This window comes from Muscardinus avellanarius, assembly GCF_963383645.1.
Source record: "Muscardinus avellanarius genome assembly, chromosome: 15".
Lineage (NCBI taxonomy): Eukaryota > Metazoa > Chordata > Mammalia > Rodentia > Gliridae > Muscardinus > Muscardinus avellanarius.
In genome coordinates this window covers 58,317,697-58,334,742 of record NC_137801.1, presented here as the reverse complement: position 1 = coordinate 58,334,742, position 17,046 = coordinate 58,317,697, and the positions used below count along the sequence as shown (strand labels likewise).

Below are 17,046 nucleotides of genomic sequence, written 5' to 3'. Positions count from 1 at the left end.
GTCTCTTTGAATATTTTTTTTAGTGATGGTTTGGAAGACATACATTATTCTTAGGTTACCTTTTTAAGATGGGCCCATATCTCTTTGATGTCTAATTCATGCTGTTTTTTTCTAAATTATATACTATACATTCATTTTAGGGGTGATCATCTTCTGAGAGCTAGATTCTCTTTTCCATGTTGTCTAAGCTATTGTTTATAGTTTGTATTTATTCCTTTACTTCAGTGATTTCATCCTTCACTTCCTTCAAACCTTCTCTCTTATTACTGTTCAAGATGTCATATTCCTTGTATGTTTGTTCCTTTATTCTTTCAGGCTCTCTCTAAATTCTTTTTGAAGATTCTGTATCATTTCTACTATTAAATTTCTGATTTGTCCTTCTGGTGATTTCTGCAATTCCACGTTGTTGGCCTGTTATTGTGTGGTTGTGTGATCTCATTACTTTTGCTCTTCCTCCTTCTCATTATTTCATATTTCTTACGTCTGTATCTTTGTTGCTTTTGATAGCTTTCTCTCACTCTGTAGGTGTCGACTAGAATACACAAGAGCAAGTTCTGTTGTTTCTGATAGTGAAGGTTGAGTGAGGAGGAAGGTGAGATTAGGGATAGTGAATATATAATAGGAATCTAGTAACCAATGAAAGTATTTAGTATATTGATATGAAGTAGATTTAATACAAGACAAAGACAGGAAAAAAAAGGGACTGAGAGAAGAAAGTAGTAGATATGTATAAGGGAAGAAGCTTGTAAAAGGGGTGGGGAAGAGAGCAAACAAACAAGCACACACACACAAAACAAAACAAAAAGCAACAAAATAACACAACCCTAAAATATAAGAATACTGAAACAACTTGGCCCATGCAATCCTCCTGGGTCTGCTTAGATTTTTTCAGCTGTTCAAGGTTCACATTCTATAATATATATATATATATATATATATATATATATATATATATATATATATAGTTGGTTTTTTTTTTTTTTTTTTGCGGTACTGGGGAAGGAACCCAGGGGCATTGTACCTACAAGCTATACCCCAGGCCTATTTTTTTTTTCTTTTTTGAAACAGAATCTTACTTAGTTACAAAGGGCCTCACTAAGTAGCTGAGGCTGTCCACAAACCACGATCCTTCAGTCTCCCAAATGCTGGGATTACAAGCATGCACCACCATGCCTGGCCCTATAATAGGTTCTCAAGCATGTCCCACGCACTTTCATTTGCTCTGTAACCTATAGTAATGATGTCAGTTTATAGCCCTGCTTTTTGGTCTTTTTATTAATATATAAATATATAAATATATATTTTATTTTTTAATTTATTTATATTTTTGGTGATACTGGGGTTCCTGGAAGCCCTTCTACCTCTGGGCTACACTCCCAGACCTATTTTTACATTTTTTAAATTTGGAAACAGGGTCTCCTAAACCAGCGCGCGTGGCTGGCTTCAAACCTGAGCGATCCTCCTGTTTCTGTCTCCCAAGCGTGGGGATTACAAGCGTGCACCACCACACCCGGCCTTTTTTTATTAAATATATATTTTAATTGGTGCATTGTAGTCATACATCACAATGGAATACAAAACTTGTGAGGATATACAAGCACACATCATCCAATTAGCCCTTATCCAATCCCTATCCCATTCCCTCCCCTTCCCTCGATCCCATGCTTGACTGGTGATTAACTTTGATACATTTGTTTACATACATCATGAGTTTTAAAGAGGTTCCATCCTCCCCCATCCCATTCCCTTGATTAGTCACCTTAATTGCTCATCTATAGGGCCCATTTTTTTTTTTTTTTTTTTTTTTGCGGGTCTGGGGATGGAACCCAGGAGTATTTGACCTCTGAGCTACACCCCCTGCCCTATTTATTTTTTATTTTTTATTTTGAAACCGGGTCTCACTGAGTTGCAGAGGGCCTCACTTATTAGCTAAGGCTGTCCGCAAGCTGCGATCCTCTGGTCTCAGCCTCCCAAATGCTGGGATTACAAGCGTGCGCCACCATGCCCAGCTCCCATTCTTCAACTAGATCTCTTCCTATTACCCATTTCTTCCTAGTTTTTGCATATTAGGGAAAGCATCTGGGTTTTTATTTTCTATGATATTTCTCTGTATATGCCGCACTGCAAGTTCCGATCCCACTCTTGACAGCCCCGGCTCTGGCCTGGCCACCTGGCAGACTCTGATCCTGGCCTCACTGGCTTCAGCACCAGCCTTGCCTCATGGCAGGCCCCAATTCTGGCCTCGCTGGCCCCGGCACCAGCCTCGCCCCTCAGCAGGCTCTGATCCTGGCCTCAGAGGCCCCAGCACCGGCCTTGCCTCACTGCCGGCTCAGATCCCAGCCTTGCTGGCCCTGACAACGGCCTAATCCCTCAGGAGTTTCCGATCCCAGCCTCAGAGGCCCCAGCACCAGCCTTGCCTCACGGCGGGCTCCAATCCTGGCCTCACTGACCCCAGCACTGGCCTCACCCCTCGGCAGGCTCTGATCCTAGCTTCGGAGGCCCCAGCACCAGCTTTACCTCACAGCAGGCTCCAATCCTGGCCTTGCTGGCCCTGGCACCAGCCTAACCCTTCTGCAGGCTCCAATCTGGGACTCGCTGTTCCTGGCACAGGTCTAACCCCTCGGTAGGCTCCAATCCCGGCCTCAGAAGCCCCAGCACCAGCCTTGCCTCATGGCAGGCTCCAATCCCGGCCTCGCTGGCCCCAACACCAGCCTAACCCCTCAGCAGACTCCGATCCCGGCCTCAGAAGCCCCAGCACCAGCCTTGCCTCACAGCAGGCTCTGATCCCGGCCTCACTGGCCCCGGCACCAGCCTCACCCCTCAGCAGGCTCCGATCCCGGCCTCGGAGGCCCCAGCACTGGCCTTGCCTCACAGCAGGCTCCAATCACAGCCTCGCTGGTTCCAGCACCAGCCTAACCCCTCAGCAGACTCCAATCCTGGCCTTGGAGGCCCCAGAACTGGCCTAGCCTCATGGCAGGCTCCGATCCCCAGCCTCGCTGTCCCCGGCACTGGCCTTACCCCTTGGCAAGCTCCAATCTGAACACCCTCTTCACACAGCATGTTGTGTCAAGTTCCTGAGCATGCGCAGTGGTTATATTCTGCCTCTGGGTTATTTCTTCAAAAGACCCAGGTGTGTTACATCAGATCTCTGCCTCCTAAGTACTGGCTGCTGCTGTTGCCACTGCCTCCACCATCTCAATTCTTTCCCAAACTTTTCCCACACTGCATGTTGTCCAGTATTCCTGAGCATGTGCGATGGTAGCATTTCACCATTGGGGCAATTTCTTCAGAAAATCAGGGTGGGTTGGATCAGATCTCTACCTCTCCCAAATGCAAGCATCCACCGCCACCGCAGCCACCGCTGACAATACCGCCTTCCTCCTAGGTCTCTGCTGAGCTCCCTCCTTACAGATGATGTCCCGCATTTTTAAGCATGTAAGGAAGAGGCAATCTCCCTTTGCCGGAAATTTTCCAAAAGTTCCAGATCAGTTGGATATGTTTTGTCTGCATCTCCAGAATCCTGGCTGCTGCTAAGGCCATCTTGACCCCTCTCCAGTATTTTTTCTTTTCTTTTTTCTCTTTCTTCTTTTTTCTTTCTTTCTTTCTTTTTTTTTTTTTTTTTTTTGAATAGGAGAAGACAGTATGTGTGGTTTGAAAAGGTCAGGGATCAGGTACTCGGTAGCAATGAATTTTTTCTCCCTTCCAAGAGCGCAGTCCCATAGCCTCACCGCGCAGAACAGGGTCTGCTGTTCTAAGCACACCATAGGCGGCGCAGCACAGCAGCGCTGAGTTCCTCGGTATGCACAGTTGGCAGTGGGTGCCACTGGGACCAGACTCAGTATGTATGTTGGAGTCTGTGTTCTTTATAGCTAGGCCTGGGTTGATCTGACTTTTCCACAGTCGCCACAACTGGGTGGCCTGTAGCGATCCTCAGAGGCCCTACTAGGGCTCTGATCCCTGAACACTGTAAGTTTTTGCCTGATTGCCCCTGGGGGCTGTCTGCTAATCTGTGCCTCTGCTGTGTCCAACAGAAGACTTCACCCCCACCTTCACCAGGGTGAAATGCAAATTCTCAGACCCTGTGAGTCTATCACTTGCTATTCAACTCCCTGTGGCCAAGATGGGCAGTCTCCCACTGGGATAGCTGTTCACTTATGGTTTTGTTGAGTGCTACTCTGGATCTTTGGAGAACATGGTGAGCTTAGCTGCCAGTGCTACACATTGTAGCTGGGGTCCACACAGGAGGGGACTACCACTTACAATTCTGATGAGCTACAGGTGGCTTACTTTGTTTCAAGTTGTTGGCTTTTTTTTTTTTTTTTTTTTTTTTTTTTTTGCTTGGGGGTCTCTGGAGGCACAGTGCCAGTGGTCCTGGTACTGTGAGATAAGATGGCGCTGCTACAGCCATTGCGGCCGCAGACATTGAAGGTGGGTGGGCAGGGTACTTTTCTGCTCTCTTCTCTGCCTACTAGTTTTGTTTCCGCTGGCTTTCAAATATTGGTGTTCTGTTCAAATTTATGCTGGTTTCTTTATTTTGTCAAGATGCTATTTTCATGGTGAGAGAGATCAAGTTTTAGAAAAACTGATATGTGTTGCTTCCTTCAGTTGACATCTTCCTAGAAGTCCAGTACAGCAAGCTCAGGGAGGGCAGAAACTACCTATGGAAGAGAGGGGCAAAAGCTCACTTGATCTTAATTTTCAGTAGGAATACAGATCATGAAAACAGGACCTAACACAAAAAATGCTACTTTATGGAAGAAGCAGAGAAGTAAAGGGACTTTTATGGCTCTGAGTGATGGAGAATTCAAGTACTAACTAAAAAAATTTGCAGAGCCATTCTCCGAACAGCCACAGAAACTGGCAGGAATATAATAGTCTCTTTGTTATAAATTTTGTCCTAAAATGCTTAAAATTCACCCAAATAAAAATATTCTTTCTAGGTAAATCTTTAAACTGAGGAGAAATAGTTGGTAGTAGAGCTCAAGGTAAGCATAACAGGAACAATAGGGGTAAAAAACAAAGAAGGTAGAGGAAACAGGAAAAATTAAAGGGAGGAAACAGGAGATTACATTTTACTACTTGATGAATACAACAATCTCTAGTATAGAAAAATCAGATTCCCATATAGACAATCAGCAGTAAAGGATTGGAATCAAATTGCATGCAACATTACTTTTTTTTTTTTTTTTTTTTGGTGGTACTGGGGATGGAACCCAGGGGCCTTCTACCTCTGGGCTACACTCCCAGACCTATTTTATATTTTATTTGTAAACAGGGTCTCTTAAGCCAGCTCAGGCTGGCTTCAAACTTGCAACATCCTCCTGTCTCCACCTCCCAAGTGCAGGGATTACAAGCATGTGCCACCATGCCCAGCGCAACATTACTTTTAAAAACAGTAAGGAACTGAATAATTTCCTTACCATAGTTAAAGCACTCTAGAAAGCTCCCCCAAATAGATGAAAATCAATCCTAATATTTTAAAACAAACTTAAATCATATATATTATAAAAGGATAGATATTATGAAAGAATAACATAAATTGGGATTTCAGAAACTCATAAATGATGTGACTAAAGAAGCAAGGTTTTCAGAAATGAAAAAGCTAGGAAAATAATTAGAAATAAAAGACAAAAGTCAGAGGTGAAGATTAGCCTAGAGGTATCACAAGACCAAATAAACACAGAGACTTATGATAACTAATTTAGGTGAAAAAACATTTAAAAACATGTAAATGATAACTAGTATATTACTACTTCATTTCAGTTGTAAAAAAATCAACGAAAGAATATAATAAATAATAATTAGTGATGCTTGATATCCACTACATTCTCTAACCTGGGACAAAGAGTGAGAATCAGAATTTTATCTTGGCTAATAAGATTTCTTTCCCCACCATGTTACTCTAGAATGACTGGTTCAAATATCTGCTTTTTCTCATAATGTAATTTTATATACCAATAAATACTGAAATTCAAGATATCAAAATATAGTAATAGCCGGGCGTGGTGGTGCACGCTTGTAATCCCCGCGCTTGGGAGGCAGAGACAGGAAAATCGCGCAGGTTCAAAGCCAGCCGCGCCCGCTGGCTTAGGAGACCCTGTTTCCAAATAAAAATGTAAAAACAGGTCTGGGAGTGTAGCCCGGAGGTAGAAGGGCTTCCAGGAACCCCAGTACCACCAAAATATAGTAATAACAGAAATGTAATTCCTATAAAGTGTTTGTTTCAGTCAATATTGTGACAATGCTGTGTCTTAAAATACCTGATGACCACCACTTAGAGAGAGAAGGATTTATTTGCTTATAGTTCTGGAGCATTCAGAGGGTTTAGTTCATGTTAGGCCAGGTGAAGTTTATGGAGCTCCGGGCATGGCAATGGGAAGCAGACAGAGAAGAGCACAAGGACTCTGCTCTCACATCATGGAGGCCAGAAGTACAGAGGAATAGTGAAGCAGGTCCAGTCCCCGAGGCCATGCCCCTAGTGATCCACCCCCTCCAGTCACACTCCGCCTACGTTACCACCCACTAAATCCATTATAATTAATGAGTCATGATTCAGTTATCATACGAGCTCTTCAGGGGGCAGTCTATATCCAAACCATATTAGTACTCTAATCTAAATACATTTATATTTCCCCAAAGAACCAGTGATTATTCCCATTTATGCATACCACTTCTCTCTTCTGAGATAATAAGAATCTCATTGTTGGTAATGTGTGTGTGTGTGTGTGTGTGTGTGTGTGTGTGTGTGTGTGTGTGAGAGAGAGAGAGAGAGAGAGAGAGAGAGACAGACAGACAGACAGACAGACAGACACTGGGTGTTGAACCCAAGGGCATTGTACCCCCAAGCTACAACCCAACTATATTTTATTTTTATTTGGAAACAAGATCTTGCTAGGTTGATGAGAGTCTTACAATTTGCTGAGGCTGTCCTCAAACCATCCATCCTCCTGTCTCAGCCTCCCAAGTACTGGGATTACATGTAGTGTGCACCACCTTGCCTGGCTTGTAGATAACTTCTAATAATTAATGTTTACTTTTTAAAAATGTTTGTTTGCAAAAGATAAAATCAAGCCAGGCAAAGTAATATGTGTCTGTAATCCAAGCTACGTGGGAGGCTGAGACTGGAGGATCTCAAGTTCAAGGCTAGCCTAGGTAATATAGTGAGAACTTGTCTAAAAAAAATCAACTCAGTTTATATATAAGATGTCAAATTAGTAGATTAAGGAATAAAATACAAATGTTTGCCAGGTGTGGTGGTACACATTTGTGATTCTAGTACTTGGGAGGCTGAGACAGGGGGATCACAGGTTCACAGCCAGCCTCAGCTGCTTTGGCTCTCTATAACTTAGTGAGACCCTGTTTCAAAGTAAAGAATAAGAAATGGAGCTGGAGATGCAGCTCAAAGTAGAATTCTCCTGGGTTCAATCCCCAGTGCTGTAAAAAACATACAAATGTTCAGTTAGTTTTAAACATTTGTTTATATATATTGGTTTTCTCTCTTGATCTGTTTCCTGCAACTTGTAATTACTTTCCTAAGAGCCCTGACTGAAATCCTAGGACAATATAGAACTCGACTGAGCTCAATAGAGATTCATCCATGTATAACTATCTTCTAGAAGCACAGCTTATTTTATAAACAAAATACATGCCACAAGACTAACATTTCTTCAAAGATTATGTTTGGGGGCTTCCTAAATTGTTTAAAAGATCAGTATAAAAATTCTTGTAAATAGTTCAGTTCTTACTTGGTCTTATGTCCTTTTAACTTAAAATACTTTATAGTATAATTGCTCTGTAAATATCAGAATTTTCTATATATTGTGCAATGTACACAAAGAAGCCGTCAAATGGCTTATCTTGTACTTATCAACTTGTTTGTTTTTATGCCTCCGAAAAGCTGTATTTTTTAACACGAGCAGCTGCTACTTTGTAAATATTTTAATGGCTTCTGTTAAGTAGGGCTGTCAATTTAACAAACAATATTATAAAAGATTTTCATTCTTCCATGTGATTGCACATCTTGAAATGTGTTTTACCCTGAAAAGCCTCTGGAGATTTTAGACTGGAAAAGATATCTCCTTTGAAGGCATAAAGCCAACAAAAGAATAAATAGATTTAAAGAATAATATATACGATCACTAGAGAAATAGTGCCATTCATTTCAGAAGACAAATGTGTAACAACAGCAAAGTTCTTTTAGCTCACTTTTCTTCTTGTGACTTAGGCGGTTTGTTGAAATGGAACGGCACTGGCTTTATGCCAGATATTTCAGGTATGAACCTTGATTCTTTTGCCATTTAATAGATATTGGTTTAGAGCAAGCCAATTAACCTCTTTGACCCTCAGTCTCTATATCTGCAAATGGGGTAATGATACCTACCTTACAGGGTCATTATGAAAGTTAGAGATAACATATGTAAATGGTCTATTTCAATAGAGGTGACAATTATCAGACCTACCTAGCAACCAGGAGTCCCCTAATGACTCTTTAGTCTTTCTCCTTTACATTTTTATTCACCCAGCTTATCTGTCCCTCATTTTTGTCTGTTTCATGGCATCCAAAGTGCAGAAATATTTTAGAGATGGTCTGAGTTAGCACTTTTACTGAACAAATGAGAAAATAGAAGATCAGAGAGATAAAATGCCTTGGTTAAGATCACAGTTAAAGCCAGAGATCAGACTCTAGTCTTCTGAGTTTTTCATTGTTTTCTTCCTTACCGTGAAATAAAATTTGCTAAGACAATTCTATTCTGGTTCCGAAGGAGCATATGTAGGGAAGAGAGAGAAAAAAAAGTGCAAAAAATAAGAAAAGGAAAAATATTAAAGAAAAAGAGTGGAGAGCAGAGGACTGGGTCATTCATGGTTTCTGCCAGGCTTTTAATGATGGCTAGAACTACCACACAAAAATCAACAAGGTACTATAGGAGTTCAACAACACTACAGGCTGATTAGAAATGACAGACATATACAGAACACTCACCCCAAAACTGCAGAATACACATTCTTTTTTTTTTTTCTTGGTTCATTGTAAGCATACACCATGATGAAGTTCAGAGTAATCGAGACATGCATGCTCACAGCCTTCAGTCAGCCTGCCCCTAGCTCCACTCTACTCCCCCGCCCTCCCCATACACAACATTGTGATTGGCATCGATAAATTTATGTATGTCCATCGTGTCCATTGAAGTGTTTCCCTCATCAAGTCTTCTTCCCACTGCCCTCCTTTAGGCCCTCCATCACCCCACTAAGGTTTCTCCTCTTTTGTCTAGAGCCCCTCCTGTGTTTGTTCCAGTTCCTCTCTAGCTTCCACATATGATGGAAAACATCCAACCTTTCACATTTTTTCTTTCATAATCCCACTTAGTATAATTCTCTCCAGTCCCATCCATTTTTCTGCAAATGACATAGTTTTGTTCTTTTTGAATGAGTAGAATTCCATTGTGTATTTACCATAATTTTGTAATCCACTCATCTGTTGGTGGACACCAAGGTTGGTCCCATAGTTTGGCTATCATGAATTGTGCTCCTATAAACATAGATATTTGTTACTATGGTACTCTGATTTCAGTTCTTCGTGTAGATACCCAGGTGTAATATCATGTGTACATGGAACCTTCTCCAGGACCATAGAAAGGGCACTTTTTTTCCAGTGCTGGCTGGGAACTGAACCCATTCTCTTGCACATGCTAAGAAAATGTTCTACCACTGAGTTATATCCTCAACCATAAAATCTATGGTTCTAACAAAATTTGGAAAATTGAAATAATAGAAAATATATTTTCTGATTACAATGGAGTAAAAGCAGAAATCAGCAACAGAAGGAAACCAGGAAAAATCTACAAATAACATTAAATTAAACATCACACAACCAGTGGGTCAAAGAAGAAATCACAAGGGAAGTTAGAAAATCTTGAAGACAAATGAAAGTGGAAACACACAAGCCTATGGGATGCAGTTAAAGCAGTACTGAGAGACATTTACGTGTTTACACTTTACTAAAGAAAAATCTCAAATGAACAGCCCAACTTTATACCATAGGAAACTAGAAAAGAAGAAATTAAATCCAAAGCTAGCAAGAGGAAAGAAAAAATAAAGATTAGAACAAAGATCATTGAAACAGAGAATGGAAAAACAACAGGAGAAACAAGTAATGAAATTTAAGAAGTAATATTTTGAAAATATCAGCAGAATTGACTAAGAAAAAAAGATAACAGACTGTACTAAAATCTGAAGTGAAAAAGGAGATGTTACAACCAATACTACATACATAAAAGGGATTATAAGACAGTGCTAAATAAAGGTCTGGCAACAAATTGGAAAAATTAAATAAATGAAATTCTATAAATATACAACCTGCCAAGTCTAGATTTTGAAGAAATAGATATGAGGGTATCTACAACTAGTAGGGGAACTGAACTGGTAACCAAAATCTCCCAATAAAAGTGTAGGGTCTGATGGCTTAACAGAGAATTATACCAAACATTTATAGGTTTAAGAATAAAACCAAAAATCAATAAATGGAATGGTACCAAATTAACCAAAGCTTCTGCACAGAAAAGGAAATAGTCAAGAGTACAAAGAGAGAGATGAAGAAATGGAAGCAAATTCTCTGATAGAGGAAGGCTAATACCTAGAATATATAAAGAATTAAAAAAACCTTAACGCGAAAAAAACCAAATACTCCAATCACAAGGGACACTGGACTTCCCCCCAAAATAAAAACAAATGTCAAACATACATTTGAGAAAGTTTCAACAATATTAGCAATTAGGAAAATGCAAATCAGTAGCATGTATGTTTGTGTCACTCTGACCTCACTATTGAGTATAATTACAGGGCACCCATTTAAGTATTTTTAAAAGCCACACTGAGTTTCTACCTACAGTTAGACTGACAATGAAGAATATAAACAAAAACAAATGCAGGCAAGGATACTGGAGGAAAGGAGCACTCACAAACTGTTGGTTGGAATATAAAGTAGAACAATCACTTTGGAGATTAATATACAAGTTCCTCAAAAAAATACAGGAAAGGAACCAGCATATGACCCAGCTATACCACTCCTCAGTATCTTACCAAAAAAAGTCAGAATACTATAATGACACATGTGTACCCATGTTATTATACAATAATTCACAGTAGCCAAGTTTGGGGACCAAAGTTGGTATCCATCAACACATGAGTGGATAAAGAAACTGTGATATGTACATACCGTGGAGTTTTACTCAGCTTTAAGGAAGAACAAAATTATGTCATTTGCAGGAAAATGGGTAGAACTAGAGGACATCATGATGTCATACTCACATCTGATCTTAGCCACAAGGCTGAGAAGAGATTGATCTGCCATGCTCAGAACATCAAGATCCACGTGTTTTCTGTCACACATGAAAGCTAGAGAGAAAGCAGGAAATGAGACTTCAGTGAAAATGAGGAGAGAGATCACTAGAACAGGGAAGGGGATCAGAGGAGAAAGGAGAGAAGGGAGAGATGAGGATCGAGAAAGGAAACAGAACAAAGGCCATGTTTGTATGTGGATATATCACTACCAGTCGCACTAGAACATACGAGGAGGAGGTGCAGAGGGAAGCGTATCAAGAAATGTGTGCATATAAAAGTGTACCACCGCCGGGCGTGGTGGCGCACGCTTGTAATCCCCGCGCTTGGGAGGCAGAGACAGGAGGATCGCGCAGGTTCGAAGCCAGCCACATGCGCTGGCTTAGGAGACCCTGTTTCCAATAAAAATGTAAAAATAGGTCTGGGAATGTAGCCCGGAGGTAGAAGGGCTTCTAAGAACCCCAGTACCACACACACACAAAAAAATGTACCACCTTCAATATCACCCCAATGCATAACTATAATGCACCAACAAAAATTTAAAAATTAAAGAAGGTATGCTGGAGCATTGATCCTATGTGCGCTTGTATGCTCCGGTCTAAACTGTATGTCTTTGATCCACCTGAGTTGAGTCTTATGCAGAGTGAGAGGCTGGGTTTAATTCTGTTCTTCTACAAATGGAACCAGTTTTCCCAACACCATTTGTTGAAAAGGCTGTTTTTTCTAGAATATGTTTCTTGGCATCTTTGTCAAAAATCAACTGGCTAAAATTTTGAGGATTGTTTTTTATATCTTCTGTTCTGTTCTATTGGTTTATGTGTCTTTTTTGTGCCAATACTCTCCTGTTTTTATTACTATAGCTCTGTAATATAATTTGAAATTAGGTAATACGATGATGCTCCTGCATGATTCTTATTGCTGACAGTTGCTTTGGCTATTCTGGGTCTTTTGTTTTTCCATGTGAATTTTAGGAATGGTTTTTCTAGATCTGTAAAGAATGACCGTGCATCAAAGGAAACCATCAATTGTAATCCCAGTATTTGGGAGGCTGAGACAGAAGGACTGCACAGGTCCGAAGCCAGCCTCAGCTACTTAGTAAGGCTCCCTGCAACTTAGTGACACCCTGTTTCCAAATAAAATAGAAAATAGGTCTGGGAGTGTAGCCCGAAGGTGGGTATGGTGGTACATGCCTGCAATCCCAGTACTGGGAGGCTGAGATAGGATTGTGGGTTCTAGAACAGCCTCTGTGACACAGTGGAACTCTCAGCAACATAGTGAGACACTGTTTCCAAATAAAAATACAAAAGGTGTATCTTGGAGGTAGAATGCCCTGTGTTTAATCTCTAGTACCCCACCACCACACACACAGTACACAACTACACTGAGATTCCATATGACTCTAGTTAGAATGGCAATCATCAAGAATACAAAAAAAAAAAAAAACAACAATAAATTCTGGCAGGATGTGGGGAAATAGAAACACTTGTATACTGTTGGTAGAACTGCAATTAGTCCAGCTTCTATGGAGATCAGTGTGGAAGTTCAACAGAAGACTGGGAATGGAATCACCGTATGACCCAGCTGTATCACTCCTTGGTATCTTTCCAAGGTAATTAAAGTCATAATATTATAACAATACATGTATATCCATGTTTACAGCAACATAATTCACAATAGATAAATTACAAAACCAGCAGATTAATTGATTACAAAAAAATTGTATATGCACACAATGGAATTTTACTCAGCTATAAAGAATAAAATTATGTAATTTGCAGGAAAATAGATGGAACTAGAAAATATTGTAGTGAGATTAGCCATTCTCAGAAAATGAACAGTTTTATATTTTCAATATGTGTGAAAGCTTGAGAGAAATTGAGTTAACAAAAGTGACTTCAGATAAAAGATAAGAGGAGCCAGACGTGGTGGCGCACTCTTGTAATCCCTGCATTTGGGAGGCGGAGACAGGAGGATCGTGCAGGTTTGAAGCCAGCCACATTGGCTTAAGAGACCCTGTTTCCAAATAAAAAGTATAAAATAGGTCTGGGAGTGTAGCCTGCAGGTAGAAGGGCTTCCAGGAACCCCAGTACCACCCAAAAATAAAAAATAAAAATAAAAAAACAAGAGGAAAAGTATGTATGCTCTTTCGCTTCTACTTAATGGAGTACTAGAATATTCTAGGTAGAAAAAACTATGCAAGAAACATAAAAGACATCCAAATAAAAAGGAAAGAAGTATTTGCTGTTACTTGCTTTGTGGCTAAGAATATGGTCTATTTTGGAGACGCTTCTATGAGTAGCTGAAAAGAAAGTGTATTCAGCTATATTGGGCAGAATGATTTGTATATGTCTAGTAGGTCCATTTTGTGTATAATGTTCTTTAGGTCTGAAGCATCTTTTCTGATGTTTTGTCTAAAAGATATGATGGAGGGAGCCTAAGAGAGAGAGGTGGGAGGGAATTCAATGAAGGCAACACTTCAGTGGACATGATGTACATACACAAAATTATCAATGCCAACCTCAGTGCCATGCACAGGGTTTATTATTACAAGTATTTTGAGCTATTGTGAATGGGACTGTTTTCCTGATTTCTTCCTTGATGGGTTCATTATTGGTGTATCAAAAAGCTACTGATTTTTGTATGTTGACTTTATATCTTGGTACCTGGCTGCATTATTCATACCCAAGGGTCTATTGATAGAATCTTTAGGTCTTCTAAGTAAAGGATCATATTTTCTGCAAATAGAGATACTCTGAATTTTCCTTTTTTATTTAGATCCCTTTTTTCTTTCTCTTACCTAAGTCCTCTGGCTTAGTCACAAAAAATAAGAAATCGAATGCTTTCCACAATATGTGAAAGCTAGGGAGACGGATAACAGGAGGAACTCCAGATGAAAAAGGAGATCCTATAGAGGAGCAAATAAGGCAACCTGAGGGCATGGGAGGGGGGAAGAGGGAAACTCTAAAGCACATGATGTACTTAAACATATCAAAGTCAATCACTAAGCCAAGCGATGGGGAGGGAATATGGTGGGGGTTGGGTAAAGGCTAATTGGGTGCTGTCTCCATGTATGTCTCCACCATCTTTTATCCCCTTAAGATGTATGACTATAATGCACCAATAAAGAATTTTTTTTAATTTTCAAATACTTCATTGAATAGGATCGACAATGAACATCCTTGTTCTATTCCTTATTTTAGAGCAAATGCTTTCAGTTTTTCTCTATTTAATAAGATGTTGGCTAAGGTTTTCTTTTTTGTAAAGTCTTTTATTAATGTTCTTCAGGAATATTGATCTGGAATTTTATTTTTTGTTGTGTCCTTATCTGATGTTGGTATCAGTGTGATACTGGCTTCATAGAATGAGTTTGGAAATATTCCTTTCATTTTTATTTCATAGTTAGAGAAGAATTAGTGTTAGTTAAAGAACAAACTTTCTAGTAAAATTCAGCAGTGGATCTTTTGAGACCTGGGATTTTCTTTGCTGGGAGACTTATTACAGCTATAATTTTATTTCTTGTCAAACAAAATATTTTAAACAATGCTCTGTCCAAGTTTCTAAGATTTTTCTAGCTGGGTGTGGTGGTGCACACTTGTTCATCTCAGTACTTGGGAGGCTGAGACAGGAGGATTGCAATTCGTGGCCAGCCTCAGCAACTTAGTGAGACCCTGTTTCAAAATAAAGTATAAAAAATAGAGCTGGGTGTATAGCTTAGAGATAGAATGCCCCTGGGTTCCATCCCCAGTACTGCAAAAAAAAAAAAGAAAGAAAGAAAGAAAGAAAGAAAGAAAGAAAGAAAGAAAGAAAGAAAGAAAGAAAGATTTTTCTACATATCTTTATACATCTGTATATACTTTTAAATGCTAATTGAGACTTGGGAATATATCTCAGTTTGTAGAGTGCTTGCCTAGCAAGCCCAGTCCCTAGGTTCAATCACTAGTGATATAAAAAATAAATAATTTTTTTTTTTGGTGGTACTGGGGTTCCTGGAAGCCCTTCTACCTCCTCCGGGCTACACTCCCAGACCTATTTTATATTTTTGAAACAGGGTCTCTTACGCCAGCACAGCTGGCTTCGAACCTGCGCGATCCTCCTGTCTCCGCCTCCCAAGCGCGGGGATTACAAGCGTGCGCCACCACGCCCGGCTTAAATAACAATTTTTAAATATTGTAATTTAAAGAAAATATTAGAAAGTTATTTTCCTTTCCCTTTGAAGTTGTTTAGTATGTGTGAAAGAGCAAAATAATTCACTTCTCAAACTATCTTAAGATAATAAAATAGGATGGTAATTCGCTAATAGAGAAAGAATATTTGATTTTAAAAGTACTGGTAAAAACTGTGAATAAGAAAGGCATAAATGAGTTTTATAAAATCTAAACTTGAAAACATTCATCATTCTGTTATGAAATTCCCCTGGCTGAGTAAAATATAAGAAATCATAGGGGACTAGGACTATAAGATTTCCATTGTGTGCTACATAGTAAATTGACGAAATAAAAAATTCCATTGAGATATGTGAAAGTTTTTCTCTAATGTTATTTATGAGTGGAATTAGCAGAAATTATACTTGTACTTGACTCATATCTTAATCACTTTTTTAACAGAACTCCTGGGGCCCCTGGACAGAGGAGATATGCTAAATGGAGCTTTTCTTGGTCTATCTTTAGCACCTCAAGGGGAAGACTCAATTCCAGATAATCTTCTTTCCTCTGGGTCAATCCACAGACACATTATTCAACAAAAAATACTGAATGGCTCTCCTAACAGGTAGGACATGTTGAACTGGAAAATTATTACATAATGGGAAGTATTTAGTATTCTGTAGTTAAATATTTCCTGTTCAAATGAAGACTAAGCAGTAAGCAAGAATATTTCAAACTGTCAAGGAAAAATATGCATTTTTTTCTTGGTTAATACTTCATAGCAGTTAGGTCATGCAGAAGCAGGAATAACAGGCAAAAGTGAATATAAAAAGAATATCATTAGAGCTGGGCATGGAGATGCACGTTTGTAATCCCCGCGAAGACAGGAGGATCACACAGGTTTGAAGCCAGACTTGCTGGCTTAAGAGACCCTGTTTCCAAATAAAAATATAAAAAATGGGTCTGGGAGTGTAGCCCACAGGTAGAAGGGTTTCCAGGAACCCCAGTACACAAAAAAGGAGAATATCATTAGAATGTTAAATTACCTTAAATGAATATTGATTTTTAGAATGTATAGTTTGAATTATAATTTATATCATACTATTTAATGCAAATTTACTATTAGTGTTTGAAATCTGATAAATGAAAATTTAAATGTCCCACTGTACCTGTAAGTTACACTCCAGCCCTATTTTTTTTGTGCTCACACGGGTACATGGGGGAGGGGCACTAAAAATTGAACTGTGGGGCGTTCTAACTTCCGGTTTCATTCCCAGCCCTTTTGTGTGTGTATATGGTACTGGATATTGAACTCAGGAGTGTTCTACCTCTGAGCTACACTCCTAGTCTGGTTTTATTTTTTACTTTGAAATAGTATCTTGCTAAGTTACTGAGGCTGGTCTCAAACCTGCAATCCTCTCATCTCAGCCTCCCAAGTACTAAAATTATAAGCATGCGCCACCATGCCCAGCTAACCCCAGCCTTTTTAATTTTGAAACAGGATCTCACTAGGTTGCTGAGATTCTCACTAAATAGCTGGCGCTGGTCTTGAACCTGTGATCTTCCTGTA

The 17,046-nt window shown here is 39.6% G+C and overlaps 1 protein-coding gene across 1 annotated transcript in view; it reads left to right on the top strand.

Moving 5' to 3' along the window:
* Positions 1 to 17,046, top strand: part of WDPCP (WD repeat containing planar cell polarity effector) — a gene marked incomplete at its 3' end in the record, with an annotated part of 308,777 nt that overhangs the window by 224,275 nt on the left and 67,456 nt on the right. The window contains exon 14 of the mRNA XM_080711300.1: positions 15,939 to 16,101. Within this exon, the coding sequence (XP_080567426.1) occupies positions 15,939 to 16,101 (163 nt within the window). The remainder of the gene's footprint in view (positions 1 to 15,938; positions 16,102 to 17,046) is intronic.